The 16,356-nt window shown below is 38.7% G+C and overlaps 1 protein-coding gene across 1 annotated transcript in view; it reads right to left on the bottom strand.

Moving 5' to 3' along the window:
- LOC108716798 (mannosyl-oligosaccharide 1,2-alpha-mannosidase IA) overlaps nt 1-16,356 on the bottom strand; it is a 153,364-nt gene that overhangs the window by 100,941 nt on the left and 36,067 nt on the right. Inside the window, exon 2 of the mRNA XM_018263255.2 lies at nt 15,796-15,892. Coding sequence (XP_018118744.1) covers nt 15,796-15,892 — 97 coding nt within the window. The remainder of the gene's footprint in view (nt 1-15,795; nt 15,893-16,356) is intronic.

The following is a 16,356-nucleotide window of genomic DNA, read 5'->3' as shown; positions in this document are numbered from 1 at the left end:
CAGGAGAGGATATAGAGGGAGAAGGAGGAGTCCAGTCTTTTGTTTTGTTTAGTATGTGTCCTGCCTCCTGGAGGGAGGAGCTTAACCCCGTGGTTCCTGTGTCCCCCAAGGCCGTAAGAGAAAATATACTTTTCTAGTAGTATGTGCCATTGGGTAATCATAAATAGAAAAAAAGGGCCGCCCCCTGAGATCGTAAGATTCACTGTGCACACATACAAACCACATGTAAGGTCACATGAGCCAATTAACAGACAAGAGTTCTGCCTTTTGCTTCCTCACTTCTTCCTGTTACAGTTAGAGTTGTAGTATTTCTGGTCAGGTGATCTCTGAGGCAGCACAGATAGAGTCACGAAATGGTGGTTCAAGGCAAGAGATGTAAAAGGGCAATATTTATGTAAATATATATTCCAGTTTGTAAGATTCTTTAATATGTCATTCAATTTGATATAAACTATCTGTTGCTTAAGTATTCATTTTCGGGATATAGTTTTCCTTTAACACTTTTTATTACTGAACAGTTTTAGTTTAGTAAATGGGAACTAAAAAAACTTAAAGAAGGCTTACACAAAAGCAATGAATCAACTCAAATCTTACTACTACTACTACTACTACTGGAATGTTTCCTTCTCAACTAAAATATGCTCGTCACCCCCATTCTGAAAAAAACCCTCTCTTGATAACCTCCGACCTATCTCTCTGCTACCTTTCATCACTAAACTACTTGAGCGCCTAGTCTACAACCGACTAGCCTCATTCCTCTCTAACAATAACCTGCTGGATCCCCTACAATCTGGTTTTAAGCAACAACACTCCACTGAAACTGCCCTAACCCAAATAACTAATGACCTTTTAACAGCTTAAGCCAACAATCATTTCTCACTACTAATACTGCTTGATCTCTCACCCAAGATGCTGCCAAAATTCTTATTCACTCTCTCGTCATGTCATATCTAGACTACTGTAATTCTCTTTTAATTGGGCTACCTGCCAGAGACTGTCACCTCTCTAGTCCATAATAAACATAGCCATGAGGTTCATAGACCTCAGCAACCGCTCCTCCTCTGCCATGTCACTCTGCCAATCCCTGCACTGGCTTACGTTACCTTTCAGAATAAAATTCAAATTAATGACCCTGACATTCATAGCACTTCATAACTCTGCCCCACCCTATACTCCTATACTCTCTATATACTCCCCCAAACGCTTACTACACTCCTCTACTGACCTGCTACTCAACTCTTCTCTCATTATCTCCTCACATGCTCGCATTCAAGAATTTGCAAGGGCTGGCACTCCTCCTCTGGAATTCTCTCCCACGGTCTGTCCGACTTTCTCCCAACCTTTCTGCTTTCAAAAGATCTCTTAAAATTCACTTATTTAGAGAAGCCTTATGCTCTGCTTAAATACCAAATGCAATACCTCATACAGAACTACATCTCTTACCCACTTAATTCTGATCTTGCCCACTCCCACACCTTGTGTCTTAGTCCCTTCCCTTTAGATTGAAAGCTCTTTTTGCACAGGACCTTCCTCACCTTTTGTTCCGTTATTGGTTGTGATGTATGTAACTCCATATATTCTATGAATGTAATTCATGTGACTTAGTTGTATAAACACATTTACTTTACAGTGCTGCAAAATATGTTGGCGCTATATTAATACATGTTAATAATATTAATAAAATATTAGAAACTACAAGCTGGATCTGAGAATGATAAACTGAATACTTTTTTGTGAGCATAGCATATTTATATGTTCTGTTATTACAAAGCTTGTTATTGCATTAATTACATTTTTGCACTTATTATGACTAGTTAAAACACTGCAGCAATGGCAGAAACAATTTGTATACCATTACTATGTTAATAAAAAACTGTTTATTTGGAGAGAATGTATACTAGAGAGAGGAGAGAGTCCTAACAATAAAAACAAAAAATCCTATATGTAAGACACAAAGTTTGCCCAGGTGCAGTAACCCAGGGCAACCAATGAGTCGAGTGCTTTATGTGACCAGTAAATTATACCTGCTAATTGGTTACTATAGGTGACCAAACTTGCACTTGTTATTACAAAAGAACACTAATTGATTATACTGATTAGGGCTCATTTACAAACTGCAGTTGTTGCCCATAGCAATCAACCTGCAATTAGTACAGTCTACAACCAGTTAGAAAATTAATTGGCTGCATTACTACATTTTAGCTTCTATCTTAGTGAATGAACCCTACTATATTTTCTCAAACTAACTAACCAAGGCTGAGTGACAAAATAAAATTGTGGATGCTGCTGTAGGCACAAAAAAATAGGCTCACAGCCAAAGAGGAAGGCCTAACATTTAGAATTGATTTTTTTTAAAAAATATTCTAAATAATATTCAGCCTCATATGTCATACCTGCAGCCAAGTAAAAAATTGGCATTATTCCTCCCATCATTCTTTTTACATCGCAATTGACTATTCACAGTTAAAAGTATCTGGATTATGACCTTGTATATTTGTTTGAACTGATATTTTGACCTCCTGCCCTAACCAGGCAACTACTATTCTGAGCTGCCTGCTTTGATGTGTATCTCATCTTAAAATCTCATAATATATTGCTACTGCACTGATCTGGACTTGTTATCTAAGCAATATCGGACTACTCATCTAAACTTAAAGAGACAGTATACACCCCGTTTTTATTTTTAACATGAGCTCAGTTAATATGTGCGGAATATACTTTTGCCTAATGTTTTAATTAAGAAATGTTCTGGTTTCGCTTTAGCAATTCCTGTTACTCTCCGAATTTGAAAAAGCTGATTAAAACTAAATCCAGGCCACTGAGAAGCCCCTGATAACAGCTGCTCAAATTCTGCTACGTAGAGAAGGGAGGGGTTTATTTGTTCAAAGGTAAATGGGGGCTCAGAATAAATTACCTTGTTTATAAAGCAATGGGATGGGTAAGCTCAGAGAAAATAGCTCAATTTTCAAATTAGTGCGTTATATTTGCTAAAAAAATAGGTAAATATGGATTTTTTAAATTAAAACAATAAAATGTAATTTCAACACAAGTCAGATTTTCTGCATGTTTAGCAATGGTGTTTGTAGGTGTATACTGTCCCTTTAAGGTTCACCACATGCTTGTACTACTATTTATTCTTTTTTGTTGTCTTAACACAGAGGAGGATGTGAAAAAAAATTATATTTATTGCATATGATAGCCTAGTGATGGGCAACACTGAAAGGTTTTATAGGCTTCACGTGTTCCCTGAATAAACAAAAAATATTCAGATTATATTTGTTATTGGTGATCGCACAGTACATAATTGCTAATTGCTAAGATAGCCAGTTTTCTTTTGAGCAAAATTCCCAAAAGAGCATGTAATGTGTGTGAAGTATTTCTAGCCAGATTTATCTTTAGGCTTTTTTTCTCCTTTCAAAGATCTTCAGTTTAGATATGCCCCAGATTAGATTCTCATCATAATGCTGCTGTTTTCTAAATTCCTGTGGAATTCCTGTGGAATATTTGTAGCATAGACAATCCATTTTAGATTCTATCACAGTTTTAAATTAGGCATTTTTACATCCAGCAGAAATTGGTAGTATTGATTAAAAGGATAAAAAATAATAATAAACACTCAACTTACTCAATTATGGCTAAACTACTATACACTGCAATTTTTTTTGGGGTTAGACTTTATTTGACCCACAGAATCCTATAATGCCACAGCAAAAGATTTTGTGGAATGACAAAAAAAATCAGATCCACCCCCCGCCTTCCTGCGTCTGCATCTGACAAAATCTGACTTTTTTTCTCTCAATGAATAATATGGACGGTCAGATGTAGATGCATAAAAAAAAAAAAACACACTGCGCTACTTTATCTGACCCGAGTGACCAAATTGCATTCTGTTGCATGATGAGCTTTGCAGGTCAGATAAGTCTGCCCCACAACATTTGATTTAGATTTACTGTGTACTTTAGCCCTTAAGTTACAGATGCAAACATTTAAAAAAATAAGAAACAAATCATATAAAATATACACAGCTGTAAGAAACAATAGGATTGGTTAAACTTAACTTCAGTTTAGTATTTTTTTTATTACAGGTATGGCTCCTCTTTTAACCTTTTTATATTAAGAGTATAACCTTGTCTTTCCAAACAACTTTTAAATGTAGTCAGAAGTTGCTCCTAAATTATAACTTAAAGCAACATGAATGCAATTATCAACTATTACAACTTTCCAAACATCTAGCCTCTATTCACTTTTGAGCAGCAGAGGTTGGTTAGTAGCTACTGTAGTCCTGAAAACAGGTTCATATGTATCTGGTAAAAGTCATATATTACAATGCACCCTGTCTGTACCCAACCATATTAATGGGAGCATTCATATGCCCTGCTAAATTACTTTTATCCAAAGGGTTAGAAAATACATTTAGGAGACTGTACTAAGACTGTGTCAAGCATAGAAGGGATATTTCTTCTTTGAAAAAAGGTTGCATTAAACAAGTTCAGCCATGTGGAACCCAGATATCCAGAAGTTATCATTTAAGCAAATAATGAAACATTTTAAAAACGAGTTCCTTTCTCTTTTCATTAATAATAAAAAGTATAATTAAACAGTACCTTGTACTTGATGGTAACTAAACTGTATAAATATATTTTGGTGCAAAAAAATCCTGATTTATTTTAGGTTTACATTTTTTTTTGTAGACTTTATACACAGAGATTCAAATTATGGAAAGACCCCATTATCCAGCAAATCCCAATTCCAAGAAATCCACATTCAAGATACCATTCCTGTACGGTACTATGCATCATGTAATGGTGTACGTAATTAGAAAAGGAGAATGGGGAACAGACTCTACTGTAAACAGTGTACACAATTACTTCCCTGTGAGAAAAACAGGTTATGTATCTAACCTTTAAAGATAGTCTTGTTGGAAATCAACCACTTTAAAAATGACCAGGAACTGTAAAGAGTGAAGGAAAATCTAGTCACTCAGCTATTTTGCAGCCTGTGTCTGGACCAAGAGGAACATGCCAGACAGGGTAGACCTATGGTTAGGTGTGCCATAACATCCCTTTAAAGCTGCTGGACACATTAAATATACATGCTGTATGACTGTTAATGGATGTATAACTTGCAATCAGACATGGCTAATCAGATAACAAAATTGCCACTAAGCAAGTCAGTGGATTACTAGTCATGCTGCTTGTCTTGGTTGTAGGCTCTGTAAACCTCGACTGCAGTTCAGTTTGCTTCATTGGGTAATATATTACATTATTATTACACTTCCTTAACTATCCCTGGCAAAATCAGCAATTTAATAGAGTGAGTAAGAGTACAGCGCATAATGGTAAACTATTTTAGCTCCCCGGTAAGGCACTCAGCCTTGAAAACCTCAGTATGAATAATTGTTTCAGACAAAAAAAATAATTAGCCCTGGCTTCTAGTTGTGAGCCCCTTCTGGCAGCAACAACATCTTTACCAAGATATTTTAAGCAAGAGTTCATTTGTCTCAGGCTTTGAAGTCATTTCTGAAATAAAGAACACACCGAAAGCTAAAGAATTCCGAGAGAAATCTAAAGCTCCGAAATGGTAGGAAAGTTACAATATCTGAATAGTTTGAGAAACCTCATGCTGCTAATACGGTTTTTGTTTGAGTTCAGTGTTGCAATAACTAAAATATTTAAAGCAAAAAAAGTTTGTAAGTAATAATGTGACAATCTCACTCACTAATTTACAGCAACAAAATGAAATCATTATAGAAGATTTACAAATAAAGAAGTGGGATATGTACAAACACAACTGCATGGAACTGGCTTTTGTGGAGACTGTTTATATTTATATATATATATATGTATTTTAGTATACTGTTTGCAGGTTCAATGTGCACAGTCATCCGGTTTACCTAGAAAAGGATACACTACAAAGAACAAACCACTTTCAAATAACAACAAAACCAAGGGGCTGCTTTCCCTGAACATTAGTTTCATTTGAAAGGAAGGCTGGGAAACTTTCTAAATGGGCCTGAATGAGATTTTCATAAATACGCCACTGAAACCAAACGCGACCATCAACATGCGCTTTTCAGCACGTAGGTTTCTTTTCCCAACATGCAATTTTCATTGTTCTCATTGAGTATTTGGACGCCATATTTAAAATATGCTGCGTATTTACGCAAAGTGTAGTTTCAAACGTGCAGATCCCATAGAGTCTATTGATTTGGTAGTTTCTTGACGTATTGGCGTTTCTGCTGAAAAATGCCAATACTGGCGTCCTGTGGCGGATTTCGGCTTTCAATTGCCATAGTGCATTTCCATTAGTTTCAGTGGTAGTGCAGTTTATGTGTATTTACGCCTGGCGGAGCTTTTTTTTAAAACACCACATCTGGCCTTGCCGTTAGTCTAATGGCTTTTAGAATTAAAATCAAAGGGGATATACTGTATCTGCAACTGCCACCTGAAGTGTGCCACAAAGTGCTTGTTTGCTGTAAGTTTATTTATCTTTTGTAAAGTCAGCCTCCTTTAAAGCAATCAAAATCTTCTTATTACCCAGAGGATATATAAAGGGAAATCCATGTAGTGGCTATAAATATTGGGGCTTTGTGAATAATGCCAGTGATGAATGCTCAGGCAGAATTGTCCTTGAATTTATCAGAAGGTGCTTCCTAGTCATTAAATACTTTTAAAGGAACAGTAACAGCACAAAAAGTGTTATACAGAAATGACAATATAATGTACTGGTGCCCTCCACTGGTAAAACAGGTGTGTTTGCTATAGAAACACAACTATACTTTATTTAAACAAGCTGCTGTGTAACCATGGGTCAGCCATTTAAACACAAGATACACAGAGAATAACCGATCATTACAACACAGCAGCTTGTTTACTGTATATAAACTATAGTAGTATTTATAAAGCAAACACACCAGTTGTACATGTGCAGAGCAACATTACATATAAATTTTCATTACTTTAAAACGCTTTCAATTTTTTGCTGTTACTGTTCCCTTTAGTCAAATCTATTGCTTTTCTCATCCACCGTGTCATGGAAAGCAAAACTAAAATGAAAATTGCCTAAGGGAAGGCACACGCAACGCTTTGTTTTTGGAAGTCGACCGAAGGGGAAACTTTGGGCGACTTCGGAAAACGATGCACAGCATGTGCCTTCCCTAGTCGATTTTCATTTTAGCCGGCAGGGGGAAGGCAGTTCGGGGAGATTGTTGCCCCGAAGAAGAGGAGATTAGTCGATGGGGCGAATCTCCCCTAATCTGCTCGTGTGGCCAGACCCTTATGTAGCGGGGAAAATTGGGGCTTTTTGCTCTACAGCTGGTTTAGGCTGTGGTAATCATTGTTATATAGTTGGAAGCCCTTCATTCCTCTGCACCTAACTACATCTCATCTCTTGTCTCTCTATATGTTCCTGCCCGAAACCTCCGCTCCTCTCAGAGCAACCACTTGGTTGTACCGCCCACTACTACTGCTGTTTCCCGTATCAAACCCTTCTCTCTTGCGACTCCTTATATTTGGAATGCCATTCCTGAATCTCTCAGGAGAGAATCCTCCCTCAATGTTTTTAAAACAAAACTCAAAGACTACCTCTGGGAGCACCTGGATAACACCTGAACTGGCACTTATAGAACAGTGTAACAAACTGTAACCCACAGCACCTTAATACCCCTCTGAATTGTGTCTGTATGTTACCCTCCCATTTAGACTGTAAGCCCTACGGGGTAGGGTCCTCTAGCCTTTTTTTTCCATGTAATTATATTTTATATTTTTGTGAATTGTATTCTAATAATGCACTTAGTTACTTTTTATTCCAATGACCCCTTGTTTGTTACTACTAATTTATTGTTTTGTTGTACAGTGCTTTGCCCTCAAGGAGCTCTTTACAAATAAAAATATACATACATACATACAAGTTGCAGTGTGTCTTCTGATGGGAGCTACTGAAGGCTGCTGTCTTAGTCGCTCACGAGGAAACTTCGGGTGACTTCGGAAATCAAAGTGCCGCGAGTGCATTGCCACAGGCGTTTTTTCATCAAAGCAGGCGGAAGACACAGGAAAGCAGTTTGGAAGATTAGTCGCCCCAAAAGAAGAGGTGATTAGTCTCCGGGCAACTAAATCTCCTCAAATCTACAGGTGTGCCCTTACCCTAGGGCATGTTGACAGATTTTAGGTGGAGCAATTTAGATTTTTTTATCTTTCACATTTTTTCCAAATAAATCATGCAAATTTGTAGAAAAAAAAATGCATTGAGACTCATCGATTTTGCCTTTTGTCCACATGGCTGACAAGTTGCCCCTTTTGTGTTTTGGCCGTTTGTAACCAATGGGTGCCACAACCCTTAAGCAGTAAAGATTTGTACCTCTGAAGATGCCCTTAGATCAGGGGTGTCCAAACTTTTTGCAACGAGGGCCAGATTTGGTGAGGTGAAAATGTGTGGGGGCAGACCATTTAGCCTGACATTCTTTGAACCATTAACACCATTTAACTAATTTAAACAAGGAATCACGTAGCCGTAGCAGTAGTTTTTGGGCACATTAGTGAAATGATCTGCCACTTGGTCTATACTGCTGCCTGTGTGCTTAAGGTGTTAGCAATAGACACGTACTGGCATGTAGTGACGCCCCACTCTTGCATACGTCTTTAGGGCTGAAGGTGCAATCGAAGTAGTGATGTGCCAGTACAGTAAACTAAAGAAGTATGTGAGAGTGGTGCGTCACTACGTGCCAGTACGTGTCTATTACTAACACCTTCAGCACACAGGCAGCAGTATAGACCAAGTGGCAGATCATTTCACTAATGTGCCCAAATATTACTGCTACCGCTACGTGATTCCTGATCACACTGTGCTGGGGGGGCACATTATTATTAATTTCATGATGGAGGCTGAGGGCCACAATTGGCCCTCGGGCTGCACTTTGGACATGCCTGCCTTAGATGCTTCCCATATTCTTTTCTGCTGATTTACAGCACAAACTCCAAATTGCTATGAGTTACCTGAACTTAGGGACCAACTTGAAATTTACAGTATATGTATAATGTAAAAGTCATAATAGAAGGCTGATTAGCAATTATTCATATTGTTTGGTAGCAATGAGTACATTCTGTATAAGGATTGATTATTAATCAGACATTTAGCATCTGTTTCTAGGACAGCTTTTTCACTATTGTCTGTATACAATCTGAAAACACTTAGCATATGTAATGTCAATGACATGTTAAATACAGCCTAAGAAGATCATGATGCAAACCTATTGTGGACAACTTTTTTCTTTGCTTTTCTATGCAAGAAACGCAAAACAATGTAATGCACTACAGTCTAAAATAGTCATGTCATGTATAGTAAAGTCATCAAGTGCATCAACATTTGGGTTTAGAACAGTTTAAGATGAACAATTTTACTTCCCAGCAAACACTGTGTGGACAGTTTAATGTATCATTACTGTTACAGGGTTGTTGAAAATGATATATAAAATATAGCATTTCTAGAAATTAAATTTTAGCTTTTAGTCCTCTTCTAAAGGATATTGGCCTTAGACATACAAATGTATGCTTGGACAGAAACTTGGTTGAAGATATTAACTGTCTCTTGCATTGTCTAAACCTCAAATTCAGACTAATCCCCTGCATTGTTCACACCTGTGACCCCCTGCATTGTTCACACTTGTGACACCTCTATTGTTCACACCCCTAAAGCCCTGTACTGTTCTACCTGAGACCCAGACTGAAACTGCCCATATTGTTCACACTTTATTCAAAATGCTAATGGGGCACCAGCACTGTGTCACTGTATGTAGTACATATTAGACTAGTCTGTCTTCCCTATGCTCCCTGTGTGTGTCATACTTTGGTATTTGTTCTGGGGGGTTGTTAGCATTTGAAAATTATTGTTAGTGGCCCCTAAAGTGTTTAATCATATGCTGGGGTACTGTATTATACACAGGGGAGGAGGAGGCATATGGATGTATGGGTATGTCTTAATATGACAACTTTTTTCACATATGAGTGACATCCTTGCCAGGGCAGGCACAAGGTAGTTTGGCACCCTAGGCAAGAGCTTCAATCAGTGTCCCCCCTTACCATGATGGTTTTTAAATAAAGAGAGCAAGAACATGTAAAACACTTTTTCATTTATATTACTGCCCCCTGTACCTGTGCCAGCAAGCCCAGCAGCCATCCATCATACAGCCCTCCTGCAGCCATCATATTGCCCCCAATCTTTACCTGTGTCAGCAGCAGACAAAAATAAATCTGATCACATCCTATTGTCCCCAAGTATTTATGTACCTGTGCCAGTGCCCAGCCCAGCAGCAACAGCAAACATATGGCCCCCAAATCTGTACCTGGCTGTGCCAGCAGGAAGCTTCGAACTTTCACAGTAATAGAAAGAATGTCTTCAGTTCAGTGCAACTGTGCAAGGCTGAGAGCAGCAAGCGCGAGCCACACCAAGCAGGCCACCAGCTCTCTGCCTCTCTGTCATCATATCAGTGACATCATTGACGCATGTACGCACATCGCGGTGCACCGCACAGAAGGAGCTATTACTTGCCGGCAAGAGGGAGAAGGGGAAGGAGATGGATTCCACCCAACTGGGTGACCATGATTACCGAAACAAATTATTAAATAAACGCTTGAAAAAAAGTGCGCCCTAGACAGCCGCCTACTCTGCCTACCCCTAGTTCCAGCCCTGATCCCTGCAGTGAGCACCAACCATTAGGTTTATTGGTGTGCTATTAATGTGGACATGGTCTTGCGGTAAAATAGGTGTGATTTAAAGTTGGTGTGGTCTAAAAACAGGGAGTGGCTAACACTGGTTTCCGTTATCGGCCCTCCACCACGTAGATTGGAAGAATTCCGGCCCTCGGTACCACAGAAGTTGGACAGCACTGACTTACTTGATGCCCGGGGGGGGGCCGGATCTCCTGTAAGAAGAAAACTGCATTGGCCTGGGGTACTTGTGAGCGAGCGATCTTCTTTCTCCCTTCTTCAAAATACAGCAGCAGACGCATGCACAGTAGAGTAAGAGTGCCGGCTTTTGTCTGTATGTGCACCCATATGAAGAAAGGAGGAGGACGAGGATTGCCTGAAAATACCTCAAACCAGTGCAGTTTTCTGCTAACAGGAGCACTGGCTCGGGATATCAGGTAAGGGATTACAATCCTTGGGTGTGCCCTAACATTTGGCACCCCTCTTTGAATAACCCTTTCCTGCTCCTTTAAATGATATATTTGATGGAGAAGGACTTAAGGTACTAGTGTATTTTACCATTATTATTATTAACATGTATTTTTAGAGAACATATTGTGCAGCAATTTAATTAAGTAGCAAGTAATGCCAGTCAGCAGCAGAAAGAATCTGCAAGGTATTGTCCTGTAGTAAAAGTGGTATAGATTCACAGGAGGGGAGGGTCCTACTCCCTTCACAAAAGCACTGTTAAAGGAACAGTAACACCAAAAAATGTAAGTGTTTTAAAGTAATGAAAATATCATGTACTGTTGCCCTGTACTGGTAAAACTGATCTGTTTGCTTCAGAAACACTACTATAGTTCATATAAACAAGCTGTTGTGGAGCAATGGAGGAAATTGAAAAACGGCTATATGGCACAGGTTAACTAATGGATAACAGATAACACTATTAGACAGGCAGAGCTTATCTGCTGTGTAACTTGAGCTTTTTCTCCTTTGAATGGCTGCCCCCATTGCTACACCACAGCTTATTTATATAAAAAATTGTAGTGTTTCTTAAGCAAACACAGCAGTTTTACCAGTGCAGGGTAACACTGCATTATATTTTCATTACTTTAAAACACTTATTTTTTGACGTTACGCTTCCTTTAAAAGGAGAAGGAAAGCTCCAAGACAGTTTATTGCCAACAGATTAGCCACTATAGTGCAAGCTAGAACACTATATTTAGTCTGCAGAATGCTTTACCATACCTGAGTAAACAGCTCTAGACACTGTTTTTTTTGTTTAGGATAGAAGCTGTCATATAAGCTTGGTGTGACATTACTTCCTGCCTGAGTCCCTCCCTGCTCACTTACAGCTCTGAGCTCAAATTACAGCAGGGATGGGAGGAGGGAGGCGAGCATACTAGCATGCTCAAGCCCTGCCCTGGAGGTTTATGCTGAAAACAGGAAGTCTGATACGGAAGCCGATGTGTAAACAATAGAAGGAAAGAAATGTGGTGTTTCTTTTGACAGATGACTCAGAGTAGCATTACTTGGAGGGTTTACTGGTGTATTTATATAGACCTTTCTGATAAAGTTTAATTAATTTTAGCCTTTCCTTCTCCTTTAAGACCCCATGTGTAATATGCAGTACCATTTGGTCTACAAACATTAAGAAGTACATTAATCAAATAGAGAAAAAAAACAATAATTGCTATAGCTGATAAATGCTATGGTAGGTCGCAGTTATAATAAAAAGTTGGCCAAGTTAGGGGTGTTAAAGGGGTCTGGCTACTGCGTATAAATATACAATGGGAAGGGGGCCATATAATAAATTTTTGAACACTTTATTTAGCAGCAGCTCTTTCCAGCAAACACAAGGTTATACATTTATTTCAAAAGATGGTTCCTTCCTAAAGGGATACTGTTGCGTTAAAACGTTTGTTTTCCAAAACGCATCAGTTAATAGTGCTGCTCCAGCAATCCATTTTTTAAAAGAGCAAACAGATTTTTTATAATTAATTTTGAAATATGGCATGGGGCTAGACATGATTTCCATTTCCCAGGCGCCCCCAAACCTTGTGACTGGTTCTTTGACAAACTTAAGACAATCTTTTTTGCAACAGTTTACCAGATAGCATCTACCTGACACCTCTGCGGAAAGATTTGTTTGCATTGCTAACCCCACCTAGTGGCACACACAAGAATAGCATCCAAGCTGATGGCTGCCTCCACATCAATATTACATCTTAAAAATATATACTTATTGGTTCAATTTTAAATTGTAAAGTGAATTATTTGCAATGTAAATAGAATAATTTCGAAATAAAAAGTAAACCATACAACTCACGACAGAATCCCTTTAAGATACAGAACCAACTAACAGTTAGGCAGGTTTTACTTTGGCAAAATAATGAATTTGATGGATGTGTTTTTTTAACCTAATCTACTATGTTACTCCTGAGCTGTTTGCAATGTACAGAACAAGTCCGTCTGTGAATCTGTAAGTTGGCACTGAGAGGGTACAAAGGTTTTCTTAAGAAAAGAATATTTAGTAATACTTAATTCTCAGTGTGCAAGTATAAAAGCAAATATTTGTTTGCCATAGGTTACCGTACTGCCCAGGTCCAATTTTTCCAGTATTGATAAATGACTAGTGTTTGGGAATGTGAGAGTGACTTTAAACTACAGTGGACAGACACTGATTAAGCATCAAATTAAGCATCAGAAATGGCTTACATCTGCTTAAGCCTGTGAACATGTAGATGTACCAGGGGGGAGTGATACAGAACTACCGAAGAGTAAAAATTAATTGTGTACTTCTTTAAAATGCTCTTCCATGCCAGTCAAATTCCTTAGAACTTAATGCAGCCATTTGACAGAATAAGCCAGTGGACAGACACTGATATTAATAATGTATAATTTTGAAAAGCAAGCATAATAATAGTAACAAATTAAGCATCAGAAATGGCTTACATCTGCTTAAGCCTGTGAACATGTAGATGTACCAGGGGGGAGTGATACAGAACTACTGAAGAGTAAAAATGAATTGTGTACTTCTTTAAAATGCTCTTCGATGCCAGTCAAATTCCTTAGAACTCAATGCAGCCATTTGACAGAATAAGCCTCTGCGTACTAGGGCAGGTATAGCTAACAAGCATCAAGGACAGTTCATTCATGACTGAATGAGTCTATTTGATCAGCTTCAGAATGAAGAAGTGACTATAGCATGTCATCAAGGTATGTTTTCTAACATGATGTTTTTGCTATAGAAAAAAAACCATTCATATTAACAGAGTATTACATTGTTATTGAAGAAAAATATAACTTGTTTCAAAGAAAAATCTCTAAGAAAGCACAGCACAAATGGCACTATAGGGCTATGTGCTGTGAATTTTGGCTGGCCATGTACACCTGTTGAGATCTGCGGTGGTCTAAAAGCCTTAAGGTGGCCATACACGGGCCGATAAAAGCTGCCGACAGACTTATTGGCCCGTGTATGGGGCCCCCCAACGGGCTTCCCCGATCGAGATCATCTAGATCGGATGGGACTAAAAATCCCAACGGATTGCGGCCGCATCTGTTCGTTGATGCAGTCCCGCGATCCGACCGCCCGTTAACATTCGTTAGGATCCGATCGTTGGGCCCTAGGGCCCACGATTGGATCAGCCGATATTGCCCACCTCAAGGTGGGCATATCGGGGAGAGATCTGCTCATTTGGCGATCTCTCCGTGTATGGCCACCTTAAGTCACTGACACAGGCAGTGTCACCCAATCAGAGATCCTTGCTTTGGCATTCCTGAATGGTGTCAACCTGTAGCCACCAGGAACTGCCATGTTCAGATGGTTTCCCATGCTCATCTATAGGAAGCAAAACTAAATAAATTATAGACCACTTAGAAAGCATTAACATAAGATTAGGGATGCAGCTAGGCAAATTGAACACACTGAAAGGAATGAAGAGATCTTTACTGCCAAAGGACTGTGATTGCCTTGGATTGGTATAAAAGCCCAAAATATAATGTACAACATTTCAGCCCTACTTCTTAAGCTTAAGTTGTCCTTTAAAGGAGAAGGAAAGGCATCATACACTTGGGGGTACCAAATGTTATGCACCCCCAAGTGATTGTATTGACTTACCTGAATCCCCGGGCCGGTGCTCCTATTAGCAGAAAACGGTATACCAGTGAGCATCACGGAGCGATCCTCCGGTCCGGTTCAGTTTTCTGCTGATACCGGCCCGGGGTTTCAGGTAAGTCAATACAATCACTTGGGGGTGCCTAACATTTGTTACCCCCAAGTGTACGATGCCTTTCCTTCTCCTTTAAAGCTTCTAACAGTTAATACTCGAGTAGACGCATAAAAAGACTGTGCTGTAAGCAAAATAATAAATGGTTACTTTCTTGTAAACACACGTTAACCTGCCAACCAGAGTCCCATCCCCAACACAGATGTGCAACGTTTTACATTAGGAAACAGGCACATGTGGAAAAAAGTTTATGTGGGAACAGAAAGGAAGGAATGACATTTTAGCAGCAGTCCACATAATGTAAATTGTGGAAATGGAGAAGCAGCATTTAGTTAAGGCTGAAAATAGTGATTGATAAATATGATGGTGAGTGTGAATATGGTGGTTCAGATACAACCATTACTGATATTAGAGTAGCATTTGTATATCAAAAGAAATAAATAATGTAAACGTTGACATCTGTCAGCAATATAACTCATTTTGTAGCTATAGTGCAGACAGAGGACATATAAAAAAAGTCACAGTCATTACAAATGTGCTCTAAATATCAACATATTTGATATATAAGCATGCCACTTTTACATTTTTGCATTTAGTTATAAAAAATGCTTGAAACGTATCTTGGCCTCACCAAGCAGTAACTTTACTTGAATTATGCATCACTCAGACAAAGGTGTGTCATTATTTTACTTACCAATTATACATTACCTACCTATAAGCATGTCTGCTACAGCTGCTATAGTGCATTCCAAATGCACAACAATGCAAGAAATAAATGATAAAATTCATTAAATGTCTTCCTACAGGGAAGTATATGAAGTTGAATGCAGAAAATATGTGTTGCTCTACTTTGTCTATATCATGTTTTACTATACAGTACTTACCAAACAAATTGCTTGAATGGCCTTGTTTCTGTATGGGCTTCAGTTCATTCATTCCCCATGCATATCGTTTGTAATTATCCCAGGAAAATTTCATCATCTGTTGAAGGAAAAAAAACAGCAAACAGGATTACAATCGTTAATCCAACATCATGTTTATAAATCAAAAGAGTGTTACAAAACGATTCTATGAACATTTCCACAAATCCCATCTGACGTACATATGGCTTGTATAATGTTACAGAGTTCATTGCTCTGAGAGGAGGGTCATTTCATTTCCTAGAGACCAATTCAGAGACAGCTCTGTAGCAAACATTCCCTGCACAACTAAATCACAAAGAATTTGTACCTGCTCCAAAATCATGGTTAAGTTCCATAACTTCTACACATATGCAGTTGCTTAAATGACCGCCATACCACTGTATGGGTTTTAAGTAAATAGTGGGGGTCACAAGAAAGTTCTTGGAAGGGTGTTATGGGCAGAAGAAAATGTTTAGAACTACTGGTATGTTTCAATAAACAAACTGCTTCTTACAGGGTTATGAAATAATGTTTTCCCAGCTC

The sequence above is a fragment of the Xenopus laevis genome, chromosome 5L, assembly GCF_017654675.1.
Source record: "Xenopus laevis strain J_2021 chromosome 5L, Xenopus_laevis_v10.1, whole genome shotgun sequence".
Taxonomy (NCBI): domain Eukaryota; kingdom Metazoa; phylum Chordata; class Amphibia; order Anura; family Pipidae; genus Xenopus; species Xenopus laevis.
This window is presented reverse-complemented; position numbering and strand designations above follow the sequence as displayed.